General features: G+C 53.9%; 1 protein-coding gene and 1 long non-coding RNA gene across 3 annotated transcripts; both read right to left on the bottom strand.

Annotated features, from left to right (window-relative positions):
- Positions 1-11293: 11293 nt before the first annotated feature.
- LOC117864343 (uncharacterized) lies at positions 11294-12634 on the bottom strand. The gene is made up of 2 exons (XR_004642389.2): positions 11896-12634; positions 11294-11813 (listed from the first exon to the last, which is right to left on the bottom strand). It is a non-coding gene; the product is annotated as an uncharacterized lncRNA (long non-coding RNA).
- Positions 12635-16944: 4310 nt separating this feature from the next.
- Positions 16945-19880, bottom strand: LOC117841470 (uncharacterized). Of its 2 annotated transcripts, XR_004637301.2 has the most exons (4): positions 19198-19880; positions 18865-19067; positions 18283-18753; positions 16945-17811 (listed from the first exon to the last, which is right to left on the bottom strand). XR_004637301.2 is itself a non-coding variant. In XM_034721860.2 (3 exons), the coding sequence occupies exons 1-3, from the start codon at positions 19291-19293 to the stop codon at positions 18402-18404; spliced, it is 651 nt and encodes a 216-aa protein (XP_034577751.1). In that variant the 5' UTR covers positions 19294-19704; the 3' UTR covers positions 18141-18401. The 2 variants fall into 2 exon arrangements, 1 of the variants encoding a protein (XP_034577751.1); XM_034721860.2 differs by lacking the exon at positions 16945-17811 and having other exon boundaries at positions 18141-18753; positions 19198-19704.
- Between the last annotated feature and the right edge of the window lie 2567 nt (positions 19881-22447).

The following is a 22447-nucleotide window of genomic DNA, read 5'->3' as shown; positions in this document are numbered from 1 at the left end:
TCCACGACGTGCTCCCAACTGACAAGACCGAAGCCCGCAGGATCACGCGCCGAGCGAAATCCTTCGCCATCATCAACCCAGAGCTTTACAAGCGAAGCCATACAGGGATCCTCCAGCACTGCATCCCGATCGAGCAGGGAAGGGCGCTGATCCAGGACATCCACGCCGGGGCCTGCGGTCACCACGCTGCGCCAAGGACGCTGGTAGGCAATGCCTTCCGGCAAGGTTTCTACTGGCCAACCGCGGTCGCGGATGCTACCCAGGTAGTCCGCACTTGCGAAGGATGCCAATTCTTTGCCCGCCAAACCCATCTGCCCGCACAGGCGTTGCAAACCATCCCCATCACGTGGCCGTTCGCAGTCTGGGGGTTGGATCTTGTTGGACCCTTCAAAAGGGCGCCCGGGGGCTTCACCCACCTACTCGTCGCTGTCGACAAGTTTTCCAAATGGATCGAAGCAAGGCCTGTGGCGCAGATCAAGTCCGAGCAGGCGGTACAATTCTTCACCGACATCATCCACCGCTTTGGGATCCCGAACTCCATCATAACCGACAACGGTACGCAGTTCACCGGAAAAAGATTCCTCCAATTCTGCGACGACCACCACATTCGAGTGGATTGGGCGGCAGTTGCGCACCCCCGCACGAACGGGCAAGTCGAACGGGCCAATGGCATGATACTCCAGGGTCTCAAGCCACGGATCTTCGACCGCCTTAAAAAGTTCGGCGGACGATGGGTGGCGGAACTCCCAGCAGTCCTCTGGAGCCTGAGGACGACCCCCAGCCGGGAAACGGGATTCACCCCGTTCTTCATGGTTTACGGGTCCGAGGCCATTCTGCCCACCGATTTGGAGTACGGATCACCAAGGGTAAAAGCGTACGACGAACAAGGAAACCAGGCGTCGCTCGCGGACGCACAAGACCAACTCGACGAGGCACGAGACGTAGCCCTCCTGCATTCGGCTAAGTACCAGCAGGCCCTGCGGCGTTACCACAGCCGCAGGATACAAGGCCGCGCCTTCAACGTTGGAGATCTAGTGCTCCGCCTCGTCCAAGACAACAGGGGTCGGCACAAGTTGACTCCCCCTTGGGAAGGCCCGTTCATCGTCGCACAGGTGCTACGACCAGGCACCTACAAGCTGGCAACTCCCGACGGGCAAATCTTCAGCAACGCCTGGAACATAGAACAGCTAAGACGCTTCTATCCATAGCTCTTGTTCATAATTTATACATCGTTTTGCCCCCGTTTTCGTTTAAGCTCAGGGGTATCCGACCCTGGCCTCGCTCCAAGGTCGCATACCCCTCGGGGGCTACCAGTTTTGTTTTTCTGCTAAAAAGAAACCCTGAGCCACTTTGGCTTAGGCCTTTTCGTTTAAAGCTCAGGGGTATCCGACCCTGGCCTCGCTCCAAGGTCGCATACCCCTCGGGGGCTACCAGCTTTGACCTTCACGAAACAAGAAGGTTTTTTCTTTTAAGCTCAGGGGTATCCGACCCTGGCCTGGCCCCAGGATCAAACACCCCTCGGGGGCTATCGGGGGCTCCGACCCCAGCCGCTGGGCACCGCCAAAAAGAAAACGTTTTTTCTTCTTTCAGAAAACCGGCCACTCCCTTTCGAAAAACCCTTGGATACAGAAAGATAAGGATGCATGAACGGTACTCAGCCAAGTTGCGATCGGACTGCGAAAAGCCTACGCCCCAGCGGCTACGGTACCTTCGCTCATCAAAAACTTACTGACGCACCCGGCAATGCATCCAAGCGCTTCCAAAAAACCAAGGGAATAACAAAGGGAAACGGTTTCCTCAGCAAAATAAAAAAGTCATAAGAACAGGCCCGTATGGCCAACGCAGACAAGTTCGAAACGACTGACTTAAATACAAACGTCTTTTGGGCACATGCCCGATGCAGTTAATTAACAGGAGGATCGACGGGAGCGACGGCTTCAGGGTCGGCGACGGCGGCGGCTTCAGGGTCGGCGACAGCGGCGGCTTCAGGGTCGGCGGCGGCAGGGGCCTCGGGGCCGGCAGTATTGGCTTCAGGGTCGGCTGGGGGAACGGCTTCATCCTCCAGAAGCTTTGCGAGGGCCTCCGCCGGCGCAGTCACCGCGGAGTCGATCTCGTCCAGCTCGGCGTCGGTGTAGCCGATGCAATACCCCTCACTCATCCCGACAAAATTAATGTCGGCATAGTGAGAGCCGAAGACCCCGAAGGCGCGCCGTACACCAAGGTGAAGCGCGTCCACGGCAATCTCACGACGGCGACGGCGCACCTCAAGAACACGGGCCGGCAGCGAGCTCGACCCTTCTTCCGGAGCGACGCCGAAGTCCTCGCAGATGACTCGGACCACATCCCGCAAGGCGCCATGTTCGCCGCGCTCCTCGTCGAGCGAAGCCTGCAACTTGGCAAGGTCCTCTGCAGGAGCCGATCAGGAAACCTCATCAAGTTAAAGAAAATGAAACGCCGACAGCACGGAAATACAAAGGCAGAAAGAGCCTCACCGTCGGCCTTGGCCTGCAGCTCGTGTTCCCGGGTGACGCTGAGGGACACGGCGGTCTGGAGCCCGTCCACCTGCAGACGGAATTGGTCGCGTTCCGATCGAAGGGTTGCGTTCTCCCCCCTCAGCCGCGCCAATTCCTCGGCGTCCCGGCGGGCCCGCTCGGTAGCAGCTGCCCTTAGCCCCTCGGCGTCATGGCGCGCCTTTTCCATGGCGGCCTGGAATTCCCCAAGGTCGAGGCGGGCCTTCTCCGCGACAGCCTGGAGCTTGGCCTCGGCACGCCGCGCCCCCTCTAGTGCCGCCTGCTCGCGTCCCTCCAGGTCGCGAACGGCCCCCTGGGCAGCACCGAGCTGCAGGGCCAGACCCTTGGAACGCTCCCTCTCGGCGGTGTAGTGCTCCTAGAGTTTACGCTGCCGCCGGAGGAAGTTGGATTTCTCCAGACTGGCCTCCTGAAGAGCCTGCAAAGTAGCATGATGGTAAGACAAGAAAGTAAAAAGAAAAGAGCTTATCACCAAGCGGCGGAAACGAACATACCTGGTTGCCAGGGACTACGGTGTCGGCCAAGGCCCCTAACGCCGAGGTTAGCGCCGCCTGAGCCCGGGCGACGCCGCCGTGCACCACCTGCCACTTATGCCACTCAGCAGCGTCGTCCAGTGCATAAAGGCGCCGCGGCGGATCGTCGCGGGACGACCAGCGGAGAATGTGCCCTCTCCACGCCCCGGGGACGGAGGAAGCCGAGGGCGGAACGGGGCCCGACTCTGACATCGTCGCCGACGACGACATCACGACGCCAGAGATCCCCGGGTCTACCGACGACTCTGGCGCCTGCACCGCGGACGTCGACGGCACCTCCGTGGGCACATCCACCTTGGCCGCCGGAAGCACCCCCGCGGAAGAAGCCGAGGCGGAGACCTCGCCCTCCGGCACCGGTACCTCCACCACCGCCGCGCCCTCGGGGACCAGCGCCCCCTCTGCCTCCGACCTCGCCACGTCAGCAGGGGCATCAGCCCCGCCCACCGCCGTCTCCATATCCTCAGCCTCGTCGGTGTCAAGGTCAATCACCTCCCCGGCATGTGGGCCCGGAGGGATCGCGGCCTGGGCCGGAAGAACGACCGGTGGGGCCGCGGGCGGAGTGGGGTCCGCTCCCCCTCCGGCGGCTGACCCCGCCGCCGTCCCGACGACCGGCCCCTCAGCGGCCACCTCCGCTGGGAGACCTGCGGCCACGCCAGGAACCCCGCCAGTCGCCGTTGGCGGGGCGGCGGCCCGTCCCCCAGAGGAGGACGACGACCGCAGCATCTTCTTGGGCGCCAGCCGCGGGCTGACGCCACGGGGGGAAACGCTGCAACGGCGACGAATAAACGTCAAATAGAAACATATGGAAGGAGAAAGAAAAAATGACCTGCGGAGAGAGTCAACTTACGCCCTCGAAGTAAAGGGGCGACGAACGCGCTTCGACTCGGAACCAGACGCCGACCCCGGGGCGTCTGGCAGTGGCCGCTTGTCGCCGCCCCGTTGCCCCCCGCCAGCAGACACGGTGGCGGGGGCAGCCCCCACGGATCCCCGAGGAGCCCCCCGAGCGGACTCCTGGGGGGTGCCCCGCGCCGGATCCGAGGCTGCGGTAGGGGCGGGCTCTGAAGGCCCCTGAGGGACGCTCCGGCTCGACGCCGGGGCGACATCCCTCGCCGGCACCAAAGGAGCACCCCGCGCCTGCTCCTGGGGAGTGCCCTGGGACGGTCCTGAAGGGGTGCCCCGCGTCCCCCTCTGGGGAGGATCCTGTGCCGACCCTCGGGGGACGCCCCGCGTCGCCCCCTGAGGAGCGGTCCGCGCAGGCTCCGGGAGCACGCGCTGCGCCGACCCCTGAGGCCCGGCCCTAGAACCAGGGGGAGCCGGATCCCGCACGGGCGCTCCCGCCGCCGCACCCCCTGCCGCCGTCTGCGGGGGTGCGTCGCGAATCACTAAAGCCCCCGCACGGGGGGCAAACAGTTCCCATTCTTCCTCCTCCTCCTCTTCTTCTTCTTCTTCTTCTTCTTCTTCATCGTCGTCGTCGTCGTCAGACACGACTGCCCCTTTCCGCCGCCGTAGGAGCTCCTTGGCGGCCCTCTGCCGCCGCTTCTCCGTCTCCTTGTCCTTACGGCGCTTGTCCTTCTCCGCCTGAGCGCGGTTGAGGGCCCTCCGTGCAGCATCCTCCGGCACCGGCGGGAGAGAGTCCTTAACCCGGGTCAGTGAGCCCTGCGAAGCGAAAAAGAGGATCAACGTCGGAACAACAAGACGGCAGAACATCAGGGGGAAGAGGTAGTGAGCCAGACGCCTTACCAGGTCCACGAAGCCCGGCTCCGGGCGCATCGGCGGGTGCCCGGGGACTGGGTACTCGACGTCCTTGTCCTCCAGCGCCTCCCGGAGCCGTTGCTGGATCTCGGAGTCGGCGAGCGCGCCTATCGCCAGGACGGTGCCCTCGGGCGGCGTGTCGGGGGTCATGACGCCGAGGGGTCGGATCCGAAGCATCAGCGGCGCCACCCGCCGGGCGTGGTAGGCGCCGATGACACCGGCACCAGTAAGTCCCTCCCGCTTTAGTTGCCCGATGGCCTGCAGGAGGTCGAAGATCTTCTTCTTCTCCTTCTCCACCGGCCCGTACGCCCACACGTCGGGCGCCGCGTCGATGGTGCGGCCGGTGAACGGCGGCAGGGGAGAATTTGGGTAGTTCTTCACGTAGAACCACTGGTTGTGCCACCCCTTGTGGGACACGGAGGTCTTCACCGTCATATACTCCTTGGAGCGAGTATGACGGAGGTGGATGCCGGCGCACCCGATCGGCACCGGAGGCGACTGATGCTGGCCCCCGGCCTTCCCGGTCTTCTGGTAGAGGCTGACCGCGAAGAAGTACTTCCACAGCTCGAAGTGGGGCTCGATCCCCAGGAATCCCTCGCACAACGCGACGAACGCCGCAATGTGCTGGATCCCGTTGGGGTTGAGGTGCTGGAGCTCGAGCCCGTAGTAGTGGAGCAGCCCGCGGAAGAAACGGCTCGGAGGGGAGGCGAATCCCCGCTCATGAAAATGGGCGAACGAGACGACGTAGCCGGCGGGCGGCGACGGAACCTGCTCCATCCCCGGCAGCCTCCACTCGTCCGCCGCCATCTTCTCACAAAGGAGCCCCTTCCGCACCAGACCTTCGGCGCGCTTGGCGGTGAAGTGGGAGATTCCCCAGGAAGCCATCGCCAAGGAAGGAAGAGGGCGCGACGAAGACGAAGGCGAAACGCGCGGCGAAGGGCGACGGGAGCGAGGAAAGCGAAAGCAACGCAGGAGGAGCTAGAAGGCAAGAAGGCTTGAGCGCGAAAGGAGAGGAGCCGGAGCGGCGTGTTCCAGCTTTTATAGGAAGAGTACCGGGGAAGCCAAACCGACGCCCCGGCCGCCATAAATGCGGCGCCAGGTACGCTCCTGTCACGCCCGTTTCTTTTCGAAAAACGCGCGCACGATCGGCCGCGAAGAAACATCCTATCTTCCTCGATCCGCGGGACGGCGCTTCCATAACTCCACTCCCCGGGCTTTGCGCCCACGACGCTCCGCACGATCGACCCTGGCATACCAACCGCCCTGCACCGGCCCAACGCCCGCGACAAGGTAAGAAAGGGATACGGGGCTGAAAACGCCCCTACGGCCCAATACGGTCCAGGGGTTCGAAAGCTAGCCCAACACGGGTTCGACAGCTGCCCCAGGACATCCCCGAGCAAGGGGTGAGAAGGGACGGGCCCGCTAGCGGCCAACACCCAGGCGAGCAAACGCCAAGGGCGCCCCAATCTCACGTTCGAGTCCCGCTCAGTATAACGTTCATGGTTTTTCCACGGGGAAAGGCAACGAGCCCTCAGATCCAATCGAATGGATCCGAGAACTATATGAACCGACTGGCAGGAAATTGGAGTACGCCACTAGCTTGGCCCGAGCCGGACCCCCCCCGAACGGGGATCGGGACTCCACTCGAACTTACCCGTTTGCAGCTCAAACGAGCACCACGGTTCGTCCTACGCGGATAACGTGGCCCGGCTCAACCCCTCCGTCCTAGCGAACGGACGCTTGAGGGGCAACGATCAAAAAGTTGACCTGGCCTCCCGATCGGTTTCCTGCAGCGAGCAGGAGCTCGGGGGCTAGCCTCGCAAAAAGCTACCACACGTGTGGTCACAAACTGACAGGTTCCCTCAAGCGTGGCAAAAATGAAACTAGCGTGCCATAATGAAGGAACCGACGGCAAAACAGCGAAAGAAGCCTACGGAGGAGCACTTCTGCTCCACCACAGGCTCGGGGGCTACTGTCGGGGGGAAATATCAACGGCCCCCTAATACGTGGCTTAAGGAAGCAAACCTGAAGGCCCGGGCCCACCAAAGTGTGATCAAGTCTCCGCCTCGACCGACCCCAGCGTCAGGATCGGGAGCGCCCGACCTCCCTCCGCAGGATTTCCGCCTCGACCGACCGCGCCCCCAGGGTCGGGAGCCCCCGACCCTGTACCACGAAGGTTCCGCCTCGCCCGACCCCGAGCAAGGGAGTCGGGCGCGTCGAGGCCCACGGGTCAGAATCCTCCTCGAATACGTTCCGCGTAGACGGGACAAATCCGGTAGGACCCCCCGTCGGCCTCACCATAAATGCACCGTAGAGAAGGCAGAGCGCAGGGCGACCGTGCCCCCCACGCGACCCGGCGCAAGTACCCGCGCACAACCATCCTGTACGAGCTACAGTACGGGCGGCCAGCCCCCATTCGTCACAAAGTACTCATGACCTCCGGCGACCGGAGGTAAGCTAGGAGCGGCCCCATCCTCGGGCCCCGCACGCCCTCGGGCCCCGCGCAAACGGCAGTACAAGCATGGAGCTCCCCCTCTACAGACCATCATCAGAGCGGCGGTATCCACCGTCCTCCCTAACGGACGGCAAGGTGACGATGAAACCCCCTCATCATGATCTACCCCGATACCTACGAACGTCGAAGTAGCTACCTGCGAGGAGCTACGACACTTGGCATCCAGCGGCGGCCCCTTCGAGCATGCACGGCGGCGCGCGCTCAGGGTCGGCAGTACGTCGGGCGCCATGGGCCCCTGCCCTCCTTCCCGCCAGGCCTTTTTACCACCTTACTCTTTACCTTTTACCCGGGCCCAATTGTAACTCCGGCCGGCCCCTTGCGATATAAAAGGGGAAACTTAGAGCCGGGGGAGGGGGCATCGAGAGATCGACCGATTCGGCCTCTCGAAAGATCAATACTCCACCTCGAACACAAGAGACCTGGGACCAGTCCCTCTCTCGCCCGTCTGTAACCCCCTACTACAGAATCCCCGCGCGGGCAACACGAGCATCCTCGATACTGGACGTAGGGCTCCCTTTGCCCGAACCAGTCTAATCCGTGTCTCCCGTGCCACCATCTGAGGCTCACGCGCATAAAAGAAATTCACTAGTCTAAGTCCTGATCCGCTGATCTTGACAACGACACATATGGTTCCTAGTTGTGGATTGCCCTCCTGGTGATGCAGCAGTGGGCAGTAGAGCTTCTTGTTGAGGTCGAAGCGGCAGCTCTTCTGGCAGGTGGCGGTGAGTGTTGCTGATGAAGATGACATCAGCCAGTGCTGCCTCTAGTTGAGGACTATTACTGGGCATATGAGCGAATCCACACTGGTTGGTGGTGGTATACATCACTATGGCCATGCGAGATCTGCTGCATATCATGGGGGAACTCCTCCACCACTATGCTATGCCTGTGACCCCGTCGGGATTAGTTTTAGGTTCCAACAAAGGATGACGGCGATGCGACGCATCGCCACTGCGGAGAGTCCCAGCACCACCATCGGGAAAGCCGCCAATCTGCCCTCGTCGGAAGCCGCGGCACCCCCATCCCCCACGTGCGGTGGCATAGCTGCGACAGGACCACCCCTCGGGCCCGGCACCGGCCATGCCCACGCCGGCCGTGCTGCTCCGCCAGACGCTCGACTGCTGCTCCATCCCCGTCCTCGCGCTCAGCGGCCATTACAAAAAAACTGAGTGACTTTTTTTTGCAAATCATCTACGATTAACTCTCAGGACTACGGGTTGATTACGAAAAAGTTGAGAAAATAACAATACTTTGATATTAGATATGGAGGTGTGCATCCGCTCCGGAAAAATGCCGGATGAACCAGCCGGTTCTGGTTGGTTGCCGGACGAGCTCATGACGCTAACCGAACGAGCTGAAGTAGAATCCACCTGACTGCAGCGAAGAGAGAACTTGGAACCAAACTTCCATTTCACAAAACTAGGAGTACGTACTTCCTCTTTGGAAAAAATGAACGAGAGTCCCACTCGATGAAACAGACAAACAGTACGCACGAACTGCGCGGGCGGTGTGGTGGAACCGCGGTAGGTCAGGTGGTGCCATGGCCCGTGGTGGTACCCCCACTTCATCTTGCCAACTCGCGACACCCCATCCATCCACCCGTTCCGACCGAGAACACCACTGTTCCGTGCGCAGCAGGCGCCCCCACGCAGCAACGCAACAAAGTGTTGTAGAGGAGTCTCTCAACAGATGAGCTACAGAACGCGTATTCCAAAATTTTGTGGGTCCCAAATGTTCCCTCTCTCCCATACTTGTACCTCTCCCAAATCCGACGGCGCGTTCCGACGACCTCGCTCCAGCCACTCGCGCGCGGGCCTGCTCCTCCTACGCCTCCGGTCATGTCCTTCTCCCGTGCCGCCAGTGGTGGAGCTAGGAATTTTAGAGAGCCTAAGCGAGACAATACGTCGATATAACATGACAAGCAATGTACATGAATATATTATATAACATACATATAATATTAGAAAATCAATTAAGATATTAAAATAATTTTTCAGTACACAATTTCAAGACTTAGATAATAAAACACAAAAGATAAACCTAAATGCTATTTGGTAACTACGGCTGCACATGAGCAGGGTTACAAGGCAATTGCATCTTGCGACTCTTGAAGTTTTGAAACCGTCGAAGAATAGTAGCTTCATCAAGTGAATTGAATAGTTCTCGCTCAATATAGCACACCATCAAGTTGTTGAACCAATCATCAGCAATCTTATTGCGGGATTTAGACTTGATAGTCTTCATAGCCGAGAAAGCCCTTTCAACAGTTGCTGTTGACACCAGCACCAACAATGCCAATGAGCTTGTAGACCAATGAAAAAAGCAAATATTTTTCAGTTTCAACCATTTTCTAGGACAAACTTGCAATATCTTTGCAATTAGCAAAGGCAGCATGCCTCCTTACATGAAGAATATAGGTCTCCAATTATCCCTTTATGACTCCACGATCATGGTTTGAGAAATCATCATCATAAATTTCAGCAAGTATACTTAGCCTTTTGCTCTATACTTGACCTTTGGGCCTAAAGCGCAAGTAGCCGGGGAGCCCGGGCAACAGCCCAGGTGGCCGCGCCTTGGCTCTGCCAGTGCGTGCCGCGCTGCTCTTCTCGTCCTCACGCGCCCGGCGGCCGCAAGCTCCGCACGCCGCGCGGCCGCTGCGCTCCTCGTTCATCCACCGTGAGATGCGGCCTCCACCTGCGACGGCTGCCTAGGGGCTGTGAACCCGCTCGAGCTCTTGCCCTCCGATGCCAGCGTCGTGCTTGAAGTGAATCCTGTCCCAACGGGCTTCCATCCCGGCTCAATTAGCCTCTCCGGACATGATTCAGATTCAAAGAAGTTAATGACCTGTTCGCTTTAGCTTATAAGCCGGCTAAAAAGCTGAAATGGCTGATTTGTTGTGAGAGGAAAACATTGTTTGGTGATTGATAAGCCGACTGAATAAGCTGAAGCAAATAGGCCTGCATGCTCGATGGATTGAATTGTCCCTTTTTTTGTGACAAGCTATGCTTTCGCTGCTGCTCCACCCGTTGCGCCATGGCCGTGCTCCACCCGTTGCCCGCGAGCATCTCGGCGGACCGCGAGTCAGGGGGAGCAAACAGAGAAAAGAGATGAGCTGCGAGCACGTGGTGGGACCCGCTCGCACGGGGACGCGTGCTAGCAGACGTAGCGGCAGAGCAGGCGACGGGTGCTGATGCCCAGTTGCCCAGTGCCCCGGGTGCTCATCCTAATGACGAAAGTTGGTAAGACATGTTTTAGATAGCAATAACATGCAATTTCATATTTGTATGGGCTTTCATTCGAACAGTTCTTGTAAATACAGGTGCAACTGTTAACTGTTTTGCTATTCTCCCCTTTGATTTTTTTTTTCACTCGGTTGACTGTAAATTGTGCAATAAAACTGATCCAAGTGTAGCATAAAGATAATTCCAAGTTTACCTGGTGCCTATGTAATTGCTACAATCTGCAATGTTTTACCTATACTCTCCACGCACCACTCTGTTTTCTTTTTTCATTTATTCAGGAAGAGGCATTGCTTGTTCCATACAAAAGCAGGATTAGGTGCAATCAAGACGCTACAACCATGATTTTAGATGACATAATTTCTTGCCCTAGGTATTTGAAAAGTGAGACATTTTGTAAAAAAACATTTAGAATGGTAACGGCCTAACGGGGCATTATTTGCTACCTATCCTTTCATCCTTCATTCATTCTCGTTTTTGGTAATGGATGAATGAGCAGGTTAAACCATTTTGCACTAGGCCATTGCCTTGTTGCTTACTGTTTTATCGGAGCAAATTTACACTTTATGTAATAATGTATTTGTGGAAGAAACAAGATTACTAGATTCATCAAAAAATTGTAAATTTAATCAAATTCACAAATTGGTTTGTTGAAGAGTTTACGTTACTAATGTGTTTTGTTGGCTCAAATTTCGCTTTTCTTGTTAACAACTTGAAAACACAATATATCCAAGTGATGAATCCCACTTACAATTTGCCAAATAACCATGATGAGGAGTTGCGAAAGGTACAAAGTCAATTAGCGAAGTACACTATCACATAATACAGCGGCACACAATTAATCGTGAAGCAGTGGCGGCACATCGCCACAGAAAAGCAAACGCACGCACACGCTGGTGGAATACCGACGTCATGAGGCTCTCGCTGTCGTCCCTCCAGGTTCTTGGCGCCGTAGCCACCGTACGGAGGTTGAGCCGGGTATTGCTGCCCCATGGCGACGCCCAGCGTGGCCGCCGTCCGGTCCCTGTGCCGCATGATGTCGACGTAGGCCGCGATCGCGCACGCGACGCCGTCGGCGGCCGCGATGGACGCCGACACGAAGATTCGTCCGTGAACCCGGCGCAGACGATGTCGTAGTCGCGGCCGTCGCTGCTGCGCCCGGGCCGCCGAAAGGTCACGGTGAATGCCTCCCTTGTTCCGCTCCGCGCCGGACAGGAACATCACCGCCGCCGGCACCACGAACAGCCTGCAGGCCGGAGCTAGCGCGAATCAAAACTAACCCGAAGCGCGCGCGCGGCGTAGCCCGTGCAGGAGGAGAAGGTGCGCACCACAGAGATGGTAAGGCGGGCGTCTAGCTTGCCTTGTACTTGGAGTACTCCGCGGCGAACCCCAGGACGGCCGCGGCGAGCCCGAGCAGGGCCGCCGCCGCGCGTTTTTGCATCGCGTAGCGTATCGATTGGCCTTCCGGTCGCTCTGCTCTGTCTCTGTGAAGCTTGGGTGCTCGGTGAGGCGATGCACGAAAGAGGAAATATCTTGCTGCAGCAAAGGACTAAATGGACTACCTTGTTGGGGGTATAAAAAGGACTCGCTCCACGTGTTTCTGGATTTGGTCGACCAGCACATAACACTAACGTACGACCTGATCTCCTGCAGCGAAATATTCAATTCCCACTGTGACAGAGCCACCGATCAGTCTAATGGATGATCTCATCGAGAAAGATGGAGGGATGGACGCGAGGTCCATATCGGGACAGATGACTCCTGCGTTGTCCGTCTTAAAACGTACGTGCAGCTGGGATGTTCGTGTGGCTGGCCCTTCATATCGATGTCGGCCTGCAGAGCGACTCCATCGCCGGGGCATTTGCAGACCGACAGGATCGGAGGTAGAAACAATTGACCACTGCACCTGCTCATTGCTTGGGCAACTGATGTGGTTTCGATCATTCGATGGGCTGTGAGCTGTGGAGATGTTACGTCCATAGCAGCCAGTAAGTATTACTGAGAAGACATACTTCATCCAGAGATTATCTGGCTTCATTAACATCGTCAAATGTCTCATACTCTTGAAAATATCGTATGATATCCTGTGCTGTGTCTATTTACCATGCTTTTAGATTTAGCATTTTCATCCTATTTAATGATGAAAGTTGGGAAGACATACTTCAGACGGCAATAATTAATGTGCTATTTCGATTTTTTATGGGCTCTCGTATCGAACAGTGCTTGCAAATACAACTGCAACTATATTCTCCCCTTTGATTTTTTTTGTCCGTCATTGATGACTGATTTTCACTTATTTGGTCGACTGCAAATTATGTAATTAAAGTGAACCAAGTGTTGCATAAAGATAATTTTAAGTTTCTTTTGGACGACCAAAGCTAACGGTTGATGATCAGATGCTTACCTTTGGGTACCTATGTAATTGCTACAATGTACATTGCTCTTGTTGAAGCATAGATTTTCCCAGCAGCAAACATAACTGCACAGATAATAAGAAACAAAAGCCAGTGTAATCATCAACCTTGGGAACCTCATGTCTTTCACTGGTTGACTTGTAGTTATAGTGAAACTTTTGCTTTTTCTATAATTTATATATAGAATAGGTGTAGCTGAAAATTTAGTTGTGGAACTCTCTAAAATACCTTATTTTTACAATACCTTCAATGTGCATGTACAACTCCTTTAAATAATATGATTTCTTTTGTGTTGGGGGGAGGTGGGGGGCAGGGGGGCATAGGCACTCCGTGACACCTTTTATTTTGCTCATAAGAAGCTTCATGCATGTTCTTGAAGCTAAGTTGGTATTAACGAGATCAACTATGCTGAAAGACATGGACTGTACATCACATTGTCCACAACCACTGCAACTACAAGTACCAGCAACGAGATTGTAAGATATTTTCATAGTTTATTTTGTTAGAGTTTATATGTTTGATCTATAAATTCGTTGAAAATTGAACATATATTTTTATTGTAGGCTAAAGAACATGGTTCGTATCAGTCGACAGAGGAGCACCTTGTGGCAATCACTGAAGTGCAGTATATATGTATCAAATGAAAGATTCAGCTAAACTAAATGCAATCTATCTAACAAATACTTGCAATAGGTCTACAACTCTCTACTCTGTGCAACGAACGAAAGAAAGGGCCAGCACTGAGAACAACAGGCACTACGGGAAACTTTAAATTTGCCGAGTGTTTTCTTTTTGCCGAGTGTTTTTTTTCGGACACTCGGCAAACAAGCTCTTCGCCGAGTGCTAAGCTAAAAACACTCGGCAAAAAAAAACACTCGGCAAATAGTGGCTTTGCCGAGTGTCAAATAAAAAACACTCGGCAAAGCCCCCTCTTTGCCGAGTGTCAAAAAAAACACTCGGCAAAGAGGGGGGTTTGCCGAGTGTCAAAAAAAACACTCGGCAAAGAGGGGGGTTTGCCTAGTATTTTTCTTGACACTCGGCAAAAAAATAATTTTTTTTCTCTTTTCACCATGAAATTTTTCCCCACATACAACATGTGGTACTCCATGTTAAAATTTGGTATATTTTTGAATTTATTTGCTATATTTATTTAATTAATTGCATTTCAAGGGAATTTTTGGTATAAGTCAAATTTGAACTGCAAGTGATTCAAATTATGGAATAAAATGAGTAGAAAAATGATATTCATGTTATTTGGACCAATTTGAGACCTAACCCATGAAATGAAAAGAAATTTCGAACATCTTGTTCAGGAAACACGACCATGAACGTGTGGCAGTAGTATTTTTAAATTGTAAAAAAAACAATCAAAGTCTGAAAATTATGAGATTTGCCATGATGTGATGATATAATACGTGGAGGCTGTGGAAAAAAATTGAGAAGGTTTTGCACATTTCATCATGTACGATGATTATAAACCGAAGCATCTCAGAAGAAGAATAGTAACTTTGAGAAGGATTCGATAAAATTTAGAGTCGAAGTGACGGTCGAGTTCGGTTTGACTACAAAACTTTTTGTATAGTCAGTAGAGAACCTATATTGGTCCGTGTGAAAATTTGGTATTTTTTTGAAACTGTTGGATATTTTATAAATTTTTTTCAAAAAAAGTTTGCCGAGTGTCCTACGTTGGACACTCGGCAAAGAGCCCCCACCACAAAACAAATAGCCGCCCCCCCGGCCCCCTCCCCACTCTCTATCTTCCTCGGCCCCCTCCCGGCCCCCACTCTCCTCTTGCCGCACGCCGCCCTCCGCCGCCGCCGCCGCCGCACGCCTCCGCCGCCGCCGCCCGCCTCCGCCGCCGCCGGCTCCCCTCCCTCGCCTAGCGCGCCCCCTCCCCTCCCCTCACTCCCTCCTCTCTCCCTCCTCTCTCCCCGAAGGCCCCTGCCGCCGCGCGCCGCCCGGCGCCCCCCGCCGCCGCCCGCCGCCCGGCATGCCGCCCGGCGCCCGCCGCCCCGCGCTCCCGGATCCGCCACCGCCGGCCGCCGGATCCGCCGCCGCCCACCTCCCCGGCCCCCGGATCCGCCGCCCTGGCCCCCGCCGCCGCCCCGGCCCCCGGATCCGCCCGCCGCCCCGGCCCCCGGATCCGCCCGCCCCCCCCCCCCCCCCCGGCGCCCGGCCCCCGGCCCCCGGATCCGCCGCCCGCCCGTCCCCTCCACCGGATCCGCCGGCGCCGGGGCCTGAAGAGAAGAGGAGAGGATGGTGGCGGCGGCGGCGGCGGCGGCGGCGGAGCAGTGGCGCCCGTGTATGATTTTTTTTTATTTTTTCAATAATTGTTCGCCGAGTGTTTTCTGGGCACTCGGCAAAGTCTTTGCCGAGTGCCCGACACAAAACACTCGGCGAACTAGTGTTTGCCGACTCTATATTTGCCGTGTGCCGTTTGCCGAGTGTTACACTCGGCAAACGGTTCGCCGAGGGTATTCTGCCCTTCGCCGAGTGCCCCTGGCACTCGGCAATTTGACTGTGTCCGGTAGTGAGGTATTGCATCACCATCGGAACGTTGCTGTGGAGGTAGGACATGTACCTTAAATTCTTTCTTTTTGTTTGGAATTTTTCTTCTTCAAATGCACTTCAACATGTAGATGATAAATAGAACGAATATTGTCTCCTTTATATTTGTAGCATCAGGTCGTGAAGTAAGTCTTCAAAACAAAGGGGGTGATCTCAAGTTAACAGAAGGACACATGGTGCGATTTTCTTTCTCAAAAGATCTAATCATCCAGTTGTTGGGTCGCTAACCTCGGTAAGATTCAGGCACAAAAGGGTACGAAGAACACTTATACTTTCATTCCATAAAAGAGCGAACGTAAAATTTACAACGGGGTAGGGCTCCCCTTTTATAGTATCTTGAAGGGCACTTTACATTCCACATTTACCCCTACCCAACTACTACATTCCTAGAATATGCTTTACACGAAAGTTTTTTGGAGATCACGCTTCTCACGCCTCCCGATAGCTCCGGGAATCACGCTCTCACATAGTTCCGTGAATTCCGTCTTGACTGTTTCAACGCTTCCACGCTTCTTGACCTTACGTCCGAAGCCAGCCTAGCTTCGGGGCTCGGATCACCTTAGCTTCGCATTCGGGAAACGCACAACCTCGCGCTTTGCTCCCTGGTCCAAAACTGCGATCTTGCACAAGATAGCGGACAACTCGATACTCGTGGTTAGCTTCGACTGCTCGAGGTCAGACTTTAATTAGTTAAAAAGATCAGCGAATGTCTCCTGGCTTCGGGTCAAAATTTAGGATTGCGAGGCTAAGGTTGCTTCTCAGCATTATGTTTTCCATCCGAGGTTAAGGGGTCTTACCCGAGATTAAATATCCTAATAGACTGTGCTATTGACACTGAGCAGAACGACCTTGAGGGTGACTATCTTTTTGGGCGATCCCCAACACCAATCATAAAAAAGTGAAACTATTCCAAACTTTAATTATAAGTTACATTTCATACAAGTAGACTTCTATCAAAATAGTTTTGCTATGTGTTAAGTAAGGGGGCATAACCCCCCCCCCCCCACACACACACACACACACATAAAAAAAAGAAGCAGCAAATTTCCATTAAAATTTTCAAATTTTGACAGTATAGCTCTACAAACACATTTCTAAGTTGAAGAACCTAGAACTAATACATAGGGACTGCATCAAATTAAATAGGTTTAAAATGTGAGAGAGTGAAGACATTGACCATTCTAAAATGAAGCCATCATCATAAACAGATATTGCATGGAGGCATACTAAAGGAGGCATTGACATTCATCCTATCAACAATAGAAGAACAGACACGGACACAACATATTTCATGGAAGGTGAAAACAACAATATTTGCAATAGTAGCCTGCTCACATCAGTTGGTACTCCAAATAATAATATAAATGGAAGAAGAAAAAACAAAGCAAGACTCACTGAGCCCAAAAGAATCATAACCGAAGCATTGTTGTCTCCACAGATATTTGCTTAGCATTATGCAGAAAATATATCAACATGCAGTGACATTCTACATTGGACATAATTTCTTGTGAATGGAGCTAGATTATTATAAATAATAATATGTATAGGAGCAGCGACACACACAAATTGCGGATCAGTGAACTGCACTAGGGGCACCTAAACTATTCCCGCACTCACTTAGGTCCATGAACTTCTAGATTAACCTTGGTTTGGATCTTTCAGGTTAACCTTCATCTCGAAGACTTGAGCACGTTCCATTCTTTCCATCATCAGCCCTTCTCCTTGTCCTCTTCCACTTGAACAGGACCCCATATCTTCTTCGGTGTTATTCTCCCTTTCTTCTCTGCTTGTTGCTTAATCATCCCCACTGACCCAACAGCTTCCTTTCCCTCCTTCACATCATTTACTGTAGGTGCTTCTTTGCATTCCAAGTCAATGTTCCAGTCACCATGCAAGGCAAACCGCTGTTGAGCCTCTGAGATAACCTTTGTCCTTATCAGCATCACCCTTTTTCTATCCAGAGAAACAACCCAATCTTCTCCGGGCAAGGTACTAATCTCTCCTCTATATGTTTAGCAGACTCCTCTGATCTCATCATCTGTTCCTCATCAGAACACGTTATTAACGCAATTTCCTTCAGAAGTTTCTCACTGGTAAATGCCCCTAGCTCATTGTTGATAGATCGATCAATCATCTCATCTTGGAATAAACTGACCACGAAGGAACTTACCACAAGCAGACCCTGTAATGTTTTGCCGATATTCCCCACACCACTGATCTGTGTTTTTTATTTATTGTGATCAGGAAGCGGCATTGCTTGTCCTATACAAAAGCAGAATTAGTTGCAATCAAGACTCTACAATAATAATTTTAATTACATAATTTCTTGTCCTAGGTATTTGAAAAGTGTGGCATTTGTAAAAATCATTGAGGATGGGAACGGGATTATATTTGCTACCTATCCTTTTCCTTTTATTCTCTTTTTGGTAATTGGCCATCCTAGTTCTAGGGCTTGAATGGATGGATGGGCAGGTTAAACAAATTTACACTCGGCCATTGACTTGTTGCTTATTGTTTCATTAATTGGAGAAAAATTACTTTATGAAATAATGCATTTGTAGAAGAAACAAGATCATTAGATTCAATGAAGGTTTACACATGTAACAGAGTGATTCATTGAAGAGTTTATGATGGTATAAATGTATTGTATGTGACTTGTTGGCTCAAATTTACACTTTTCTTATTAGCAAACTTGAAAACAGAGGCGTATACCAAGTGATCAGTCACACTTACAAATTGGCAAGTCGTAAGTACACGATGAGGAGATGCGAACGCTACAAAGCCAGTTGGCACGTAAACTAGCACAGCACCACAGAAAAGGCAAAAACACGCTGGAGCCGACCTCATCAGGCTCAAGCTGTCCCTGCAGGTTGCTTGTTGGCGCCGTAGGCATCGTACGGAGGTTGAGCCGGGTAAGCCACGGGAGCCTGGTTTGGCTGCCCCATCGCGACGCCCAGCGTCGGCGTCCGGTTCCTCTGCTGGAGGGCGTCGACGTAGGCCGTGATGGCGCAGGCGATGGCGATGACGGCCTGGATGGACGCCGACGCGAAGACCCCGTCCCGGAGCTCGTTGCAGACGAAGTCCAAGCCGCCGCCGCCGCCGTTTTGCCCGGGCTGCCGCCTGACCGCGGTGAATCCCCCCGTCCCTCCCGCGTTCCGCGACGCGCCGTACAGGAAGCTCACCGCCGCCGACAGCACCCACAGCCTGCAGCTCGGCAGCAAGAATTAATCAAAGCTGGTAGATCCGCGGCGCAGCGTGTGATCGGACTATCGGAGGGCCGTAGCCTCTAGCCTGTGTAGGAGGAGGGCAGCGTACCACGAGACTGCCGCGCACGCGTTCCTGGCGCAGCCGCGCCGCCTCTCGGGCGGGAGCGCGGCAGCGCCGAAGCGGCCGAAGCAGCCGCTGGCGGCGGTGACGAGCGCCACCGCGGCCAGCGAGAGCAGCGCGGCGAGGACGCCGCAGCCCAGCGCCGGCGTGCGCCGGTACTCGCAGCGGAACACGTCGGACCTCACGAAAGCCTGCGCGGCCGCCGGGAGGTTGAATCATGATCCGATCAGGTTAATTACAGCAGACACGGAGAAGGGAATAAGAACGCAAAGTTTGAGTAGGAGCAGATAGTTAGACGGGTGCCGCTTGCTAAGAACTTGCCTTGTTCTTGAAACGCTCCGCGGCGAACCCCAGCACGGCCGCGGCGAGGCCGAGCACGGCGGCCGCCGCGCACACCACCAACGCGCGTTTCTGCATCGCGTATCGGCTGGCCCTTCCGGTCGCTCTCCTCTCTCTCTGTGAAGCTCTGGTTGCTCAGTGAGGCGATGCAGGAAAGAGGAAATATCTCGCTGCAGCAGAGGGGACTATCAGCACGTTCCCGGGATTTGGTCGACCACTCGACCAGCACGCCTGACTATTGCACGACCTAATCTCCTACAACGAAATATTCAGCTCTCAAATCGTACTAACCACTTCATCGAGCAAGATTATATGGAGCATAAAAAAGACGAGGTCCATATCGGGACAGATGACTCCAGCGTTTGTCTGTCTTGAAATTGTGCAGCCGCGACCGGAGGGAGGATCAGCTGTTTCTGCAAGTGGTGTCTGCATTCGTGCAAGTGGGGTTTGCACCTCGCCGTCTGCTGACCTGGCGTCCTTCAATGCCTCGACGGGGCGATGGAGTAGCCGCGCGGTGGCGTACGTGGCTAGGAGCTTAGCGGGGGCTCGCTCGTTGGCGCCACTGAAGATGTCTGTGTGGTTGGCCGTTCATATCGATGTCGGCCAGCCTGCAGACTGCAGCGACTCCATCGCCGGGGCATTTGCTCCTGTTCATAGCGTGGGATAGATAGGGACGTGAACTTTCAGTCCAACATCAGCCCATCCTCTCCTTCCTAGCTTCATCTTCGTCCCCGGGCAGCTCCCCACCCCCGCCGCCTCCACCACCCAGCCGCCCGCCCACTGTCCACCGCCGCCCTCTACCCCGCTTTTCCTAATCCGAAGCTTGTTGTCACGCCCGCCACCAGCCACCAGCCACCGGCCACCCTGCCCTGCCCGGCCAGCACCGCTCTTGCGCCGTCTCGTCCTCCGCCGTCGGTCATATCACCACCGTCGCCGAGCCTACCGCCGCCTCCCGACCTTCTCCTCTAAAGCCGGCGGCCATTGGAGCCCCACCTCCCAGAAACCTGAAACCCTAAATCATCGCTGTCTCGTTCACCACCCACGGCCGGCGGCGACCTCGCCGCCGAGCCGTTCTCGCCCACCCCCCACCCCTTCGTTCCCAAGGCGGGCCGCAAGAGGGCGACAGGGGTGAAGCGCGGCGGCTAGAGGCAGGCAGAGGAGAAAGACAAAGCGGATTAGATGGCCATGAGTGCGTGCACAAATCTTAATGTATTTGCGATAATTAGTCTTTCCATCTTTCGGAAGATGGATTTCCATTCGGACGTTGTGTGCACTCCAGTTGGACTGTCGGGCCGTCCTTCTTGCACGCAGAGCGTAGGAGTTTGCAAAGCCCGCAGGCCTATGTAACCTCCTGCCACTAGGGCTTCAGGCCCGTTTAGAGAAGAGTTTGCACTGTGGCACATACGGGAAATCCTATATATCCTCCGAAAAAAAATTTCTTGTACATCTTCCAATATTTGAGATGCGTGCTAACCTTTCTAAACCGTCGGATCGAAATACTTCTCTCTCTATTGTACCAGACAACACACAGCGCATGCACAGGTTGATGTTGACACTCGTTATTGACACACTTTTAGTGCTATTTAACTAGTGTTTTCATGCTTAATCGTATACTAACCCGCCATTTGTCACCTGAAATAATCCCATTATTGCATGAGTTGTATTTTGTAGTATATTGCATTATGACAGGAAATACGACATAATCAAGGGGGTTTGCATAAAGAGCTTAATGGATATTTGGACATGGGTCATCGAGGGGAGCCAACACGAGGAAGGAGAGGACCAGGAGGGCCAGAAAGGGCCAGGACGATTGTCTTGGGACCCACTGGGCTGATCGGCTTGGTCCGGTCAACCTCCCGTTTCTTCAACGTGAAGCCTACGATGATGGTTTTTTCATCAACATTGACCCAGAGCCGCCGCCTATTGGAGACTAAATATCCCCTCATGGACTTCAAGGAGGAGAGTTGGATAGAGAGGAGAAAACACCACGTAAACACCATCCACTGCCGCCATAAGGAGGAAAAATGGAGAGAAGATTGGATCTGCAAGAAGCCACGTGAAGCATAGGACCAGAGGAGGGGAAAACCTCCCCAGCCGATCAGCTTGGAGGTGAACAAGCCGATCGGTCTGGGGCTTTCCTACCCCCGTTCGTCATTGTCTTCGGTCCAGTTGATCTACAGGATGATTTTTACCCAGAATTCTATCAACATGTGTAAGATCATGGGGTAAAGTCTCTATTTATTCTCGGAGTTGTATGGAGATCTTGATTTGTAATTGCTGAACCTCTTGTTTAAGATCTGTTTGTTATCTATCATATCTTGATGATGCTCTTTCATGTAATGGTTGGCCAGCGCTACTTTGGGTTGCTTATTTTCTTACCTAGAACAATTATCATGCTATGTTCTTATTGTTGACGCTTGTTATTGACACACTTTTAGTGCTATTTAACTAGTGTTTTCATGCATATTTTTATACTAACCCGCCACTTGGCACCTAAAATAACCTCATTTTCACATATGCAAGATATTTTGGAGGATATTCTATTTTCACAGGAAATTGGACTAAATATGCATTTTTTGGATAAAACCTTAAATGAGTAGCGGACTAGAGAAAGATAAAGACCAGGAGCCACAAAAAAGGCCTAGGCCGATCGACTTGGTGCCCCTTAGGCCGATCGGCCTGAGGTCTCTGGCCTCCACCGACACTCATTTTTGGCAAGCAATCCTCCAAGATGACTTAAGGGCTAAGTTTGAGAAGATATGGTAAGGATCGCTTTGGGAGCAAGAAGGAATCAAAGAAGATCAAGTGGAGATTAGGAAAGTTATTGAAGATCAATCTCATCCCAAAGCTACCGACGTGCCAGGCTCACATGCATAAAAAATAAGGTTCCAGAACATTGAAGAAGACTTGGAGACGAAGCTAGACGCGAGGGGGTAAAAGGAAGGGCTAGGCCGGGGTCCAGGCCGATCGGCCTACCCTTTTCTTCGCCCGTTCACCTTCCAATTTTACCCACGGACTCTCTAGATTATAAATACCTCGAAAATTCACCAAGCCCGGGGGAATCAACCAAATGTCGACGAATAGAGGGACACGCACTAGAGGGAGCTGAGGGCCGCTACAAATCTTCGAGGTTGTCTAGAGATGGCTTAGGCTAGACCCTAGCCGCCATGGTCGTCCCTGCGTGGCGAAGCCATGGTGGAGTTTCGGAGCCGAGCCTTGTCATCATCATGGC

This window comes from Setaria viridis, chromosome 1, assembly GCF_005286985.2.
Source record: "Setaria viridis chromosome 1, Setaria_viridis_v4.0, whole genome shotgun sequence".
Lineage (NCBI taxonomy): Eukaryota > Viridiplantae > Streptophyta > Magnoliopsida > Poales > Poaceae > Setaria > Setaria viridis.
The sequence above is the reverse complement of the archived record's forward strand: the minus strand, read 5'-3'. Positions and strand labels throughout refer to the sequence as shown.